At 43.3% G+C, this 4842-nt stretch overlaps 1 protein-coding gene across 2 annotated transcripts; it reads right to left on the reverse strand.

Moving 5' to 3' along the window:
* Nucleotides 1-209: 209 nt before the first annotated feature.
* On the reverse strand, nucleotides 210-1279 carry LOC108366059 (uncharacterized). Of its 2 annotated transcripts, none has more exons than XM_017620328.1 (2): nucleotides 927-1279; nucleotides 210-658 (listed from the first exon to the last, which is right to left on the reverse strand). In XM_017620328.1, exons 1-2 carry the CDS (start codon nucleotides 1264-1266, stop codon nucleotides 396-398), a joined length of 603 nt encoding a protein of 200 aa, XP_017475817.1. In that variant the 5' UTR covers nucleotides 1267-1279; the 3' UTR covers nucleotides 210-395. The 2 variants fall into 2 exon arrangements, with proteins under 2 accessions (XP_017475817.1, XP_017475818.1); XM_017620329.1 differs by having other exon boundaries at nucleotides 210-653; nucleotides 922-1279.
* Between the last annotated feature and the right edge of the window lie 3563 nt (nucleotides 1280-4842).

Below are 4842 nucleotides of genomic sequence, written 5' to 3' on the forward strand. Positions count from 1 at the left end.
TTGGTGTGGCCCCTTTGGATAGGATGTCTGCTGGGTTCATGGTTGTAGGAACATAGTGCCAAGTCATCCCCTGTGTAAGCTCCTGTAAAGCACATATGCGATTAGCGACGAAAACGTTAAATTTTGAAGATTCTTCCTGCAGCCATGATAGAACGGTCGACGAATCTGACCAACAATAGAAACGGCAGTCAAAAACCGTCATNCGGCAGTCAAAAACCTTCATCTTGGCTATCTCACCTACTAACTGCGCAAGCAGAGCGGCAGCGCTGAGTTCCAACTTGGGCACAGTCAGAGTTTTCAGTGGAGCAACGCGTGCCTTTGAACATAGCAACTGTAATTGGACGTTGTTATCCTTAGTTGAGCGAGCATATACACAAGCGCCATATGCTTCAAGGCTAGCGGCGCAAAACGCATGAATTCCAAGCGCGGCTCCAGGCTGTAGTACATGACGCGGAAATGACGAATGTTGAATGTTGACAAAAATCTTCACAAAAGGCAGACCAGGCCGTATCCAGTGAATGGGGGAAGCTTTCATCCCACGCGAGCTTATCCCTCCACATTCGCTGTAAAAGAATTTTCGCCCTTGTCAGAGTGGGGCCTAGTAGGCCAAGTGTATCGTAAAAACGAGCTATGGTAGCTAATACAGAGCGTTTGGAATTTCTGCCACATCGGATTGGCGAAAACGAAAACAACAGAGTGTCTTTGAACGGATCCCATACTATTCCCAGAGCCTTGGTGATATCACTGCCGTGATCGAATTTGAGAAAGCTTTCTCTTTCTGTTTGGGGAATATCGCCAAGGACATCAGGGCTGTTGGAGCACCACTTCCGTAATTGGAAATTACCTCGAGAAAGAATACCATAATGTTTCGCACTTCCCCGACTGAATTGCCACCAGATATCATATCATCCACACAGAAANGGAATTTCTGCCAGATCTGATCGGCGAAAACGAAAACAACAGAGTGTCTTTGAACGGATCCCAGACTAGTCCCAGAGCCTTGGTGATATCACTGCCGTCATCGAATTTGAGAAAGCTTTCTCTTTCTGTTTGGGGAATATCGCCGAGAACATCAGGGCTGTTGGAGCACCATTTCCGTAATTGGAAATTACCTCGAGAAAGAAGACCTGTTGTTTGCTGCATAATGTTTCGCACTTCCCGCACTGAATTGCCACCAGATATCATATCATCCACATAGAAGTCTCGAAGAACGACCTTTGAACCCAGGGGATATGCTGATGATTCATCAAACGCGAGCTGATGCATGGCCCGAATAGCTAGAAATGATGTAGGCTTAGTTCCATAGGTTACCGTATTCAACTTGTACACGCGTAGGTCATCTTGTGGAGAGTCACGCCATAGTATACAATGGAGCATGTCGTCTGGTGCAGTGACTCGATCGCATCTATACATTTTGCAGATGTGTCCAGTAAGTGCGACGGAAACGAACGGAATCGAATCAGGATGTTGAAAAGCTTCGGTTGAATTGTTTGACCTGACATGAGCAGATCGTTCAGCGACAAGCCCAAAGTTGTAGCTGCAGAGCCATCAAATACAACTCTCAGCTTTGTTGTAGTGCTTTCATCCTTGATGACACAGTGATGTGGAAGGAAAAACTTACAGTCATGAACATCCTTACTGGAGACTAGTGACATGAGGTTGAGATCCAGATATTCGTTAATGAATGCCACATATTGTTCCTTGAGCTGTGGATTGCGAGTCAGTTTTCATTCAAGACTGCGAAAGCGGTGTACTGCCTGTAAATACGAATCACCTAGTGACTCCACGCTACTCTTCATCGGCAGACACACGGAATACCTGCCTGAAGACAGGCGCGCATAATTTTGCTTAAAGTGCTCTTCGCAGTCGAGCTATTCTTTTGTTGTTTTAACGATTGGCTCAATTACATGGTCGATTTCCCAAAAACGACGCACTTAATAATCTAGCCGAATACTACAATCAATGTCAGTAGATGATCGTTGACGTACGACGAAAGATGAGAGCTTGGGCGTTTGTTGTCCACCACCAGACAGGACCCATCCAAACCGAGTTTTTTGAAGCAATGGCAGCCCAGGCGCCAACTGAATTTGGCCCACACAGAGAAGTTCGAAGAAGAGTCCTGCTCCTATAAGCAGATCAATACGCTGTGGTTACGGTGCTCACTGTAAGGCCAGGTTGACTTTCAGTGATCGTTTGTGCAACAACAGCAGTAATCGTCGTCGAGAAATCTGAAGTCCGCGACTTCAGTATGAGATCGATCGAGTATCCCTCCGTTGAAAAGTTGACGTCGCCAATGGCAGATACTGTAGCGAAGGTTTTGGTTTTGCGCAGCTGCAGCTGGTTTGTGAAACGAGATGTGTTAAAGTGCAGCTGTGAACCAGAGTCTAACAGCGCACGACAAGGTACGAAAGTGCCGGCACGACTTTTTACAACAATTACCCCAGTGGCTAGCAGCACTACATCAGATGGAGAAGTAAGGGCCTGGGACGAGGCAGATAAGGCTGCAGTCATGACATTAGGTTGAGCTGTATCGGATTTCAAAGTTAAGCCTTGAGGGCTGGTGGCAGTTGGAGCAGAGCGATTAAAGAGCAAAAGTGTATGGTGCTTTGATTGACAGTTACGATAAAACCCCGATTTGCAGTCGAGCATCTGATGACCTTTTTTTTTGACAATTGAGACATAGAGCGAGTTGTTTAACCTCCTTTTGGCGGAGGTTTGGTGACAGATTTGTAAAGCGAGGACAATAGTATATCAGATGCTCATGGAATCCACAAAATATGCAACCGCCCAGAAGCAACAAATGATTTTCTTTGGTTGGTACTCACGTTTTTACCAGATTTACCAGCTTGACCAACTGGTGCTTGCATAATGTGTTCGACGTTTTCGAGCGTTCTACTGCGCTTCTCCAGAAATGTAGATAACTGGTCCTACGAAGGTAGTTCGTTTGTCGGCGAAATCTCCTCCCATTTCGATTGAATCGCTTTGTCTAACTTCTTCATTAGTAGTTGTACAATGATACAGTTGGATATTTGCTCCTTGGACCCAAGCGATTGAAGTGCACGTATGTGAGCTGTAACTTTGTCAGTTAGTTCCCTGCCTACTGACCCATCTGCTTTGCCCAGCCCGAAGATCTCCCTGATGTGTGCCTGAAATATAAGACGCTTGTTATCAAACGCTTATGCAAAAGATCTAACGCATTTTTATAATTAGCCTCATTTATTTCTAGAGAACGTATGGTATTCAGCGCGGCACCACTCAGGCAGGAACGTAGATGTTGAAGCTTGTCGACCGGCGTAAGGTCGCTATCCTTGTCGGTGACAGATACGAACATGGAGAAGAAGTTTGTCCACTCAGTATAGGCACCAGTGAACTTTGGCAGTGTAAGTAACGGCAAGCGCGATCGGTTGGCGTTCACTATAATTAATTGCGACTCATTGGCGTTAACCCTGAATGTGGAGCATAGCTGAGGTGCACTGCGCTTTCCAATTTCACGCTGCAGAGTGGATCTGAGGTTAACTAAATTGGAGTCGAATTTACCAGGCAGATCGCTACAAATTGAATCCAAATCCAATTCTTCCAAGCTTGTGTGCGCACTGTTGAAACTTGACTTCAGTTCCCCCAATGAGTCCAGTAGTGCCGTCAGAGCGTATTCGTCCATCGTAACACTTGTAACTGTTTCAAGATCACGCTACATGTTTCACAAAGTTCCGTGCTCTTGAATAACGGATTCAAATTTTCGGCTATAGGCGTATACGAGTATGTTATTATGTACAAAGCGTTATGCACACAATTTAATCCCCAAATATCGAAAAGCACAATTCCAAAAAAAAGCACGGCAATCACGTCGGAGTCCACAAATGTTGAGCTGCAAATCTTTTTTTGCAGCTATTAAACTCCAAATTAACAAAAAAGGTCAACACATTTGATTTGTTGAAGCAATTTAATTTTTATTTTATTTTTAATTCTGAATTCTAAACGATGATGTGTGCCGTGCGCTTAAACTATAAATTGCACCTATGCCGCTGCTGAGCTGCTGCTCACCACTATTGCCAAAATCGAATGTTTGCAAAGCTTAATTCCGCATGAGCAATAGCCTATTAGTGTAGGTATGTATGTATACATTATGTGCAAATGTTAGTTCTCAGTGAGCATAAAGGGGAATTATGGAGTTTACAACGGTGATATTTAATTCTATGAAGATGAGAGCCTCGAGCGATAAAAAGTAATACATAGTTAAAACTGTTCTTTTTTACATGCTCTCATTATTTGATATACATATGGACCGTTTTCATGGATATGTGTATATGCTTGTTCGCCCGCCTTAAGAGCGACCGCAGATGTACATACCATGTACACATCATATCCCGTTCGCCTGCATTCATCCAGTATAATAGTATGTATGAGCCCAAATAATTACCCTCCTCCATGTATATGCCCATACCTTTTGCAATTGGAATATAAAGTGAGTGGTTTTACAATAACGATGTATGTTCAATAGCGGACTGGGAATAGATATGCTAGGGTGGTACAAAATGTTTAGAAGTTTAAACAAAATAATTAAAAAATATTTGATTCTTAAATGTAACGCTTTATATTGCGATGTGAGGCTAATGATTTATGTTCATTGCATTATCGGCTGCTGCTCCGAACAGCCATAAAATAACAAAAACAAATAACTTAAGGACAAGCACACCTAAAAGTTAAACATTCTAATAATAGAAATATTAACAAAACCCAACAAAACCAACAACCACATGATCAAGCTTAAATAGCACTGGAACAGCTGCGCTTGATTGTGGTTGGCTTAACAAATGAAATAGTGGAAAAAGCAACAAGAATTCA

The sequence above is a fragment of the Rhagoletis zephyria genome, unplaced genomic scaffold (genome assembly GCF_001687245.7).
Source record: "Rhagoletis zephyria isolate East Lansing unplaced genomic scaffold, Rhagoletis_zephyria_1.1 Rzeph_scaffold_02121, whole genome shotgun sequence".
Lineage (NCBI taxonomy): Eukaryota > Metazoa > Arthropoda > Insecta > Diptera > Tephritidae > Rhagoletis > Rhagoletis zephyria.

Excerpts from the sequence above, each read along its gene's own strand:
- LOC108366059 (XM_017620328.1), bottom strand. The coding sequence starts at position 1,266 with ATGCATCAGCTCGCGTTTGATGAATCATCAGCATATCCCCTGGGTTCA.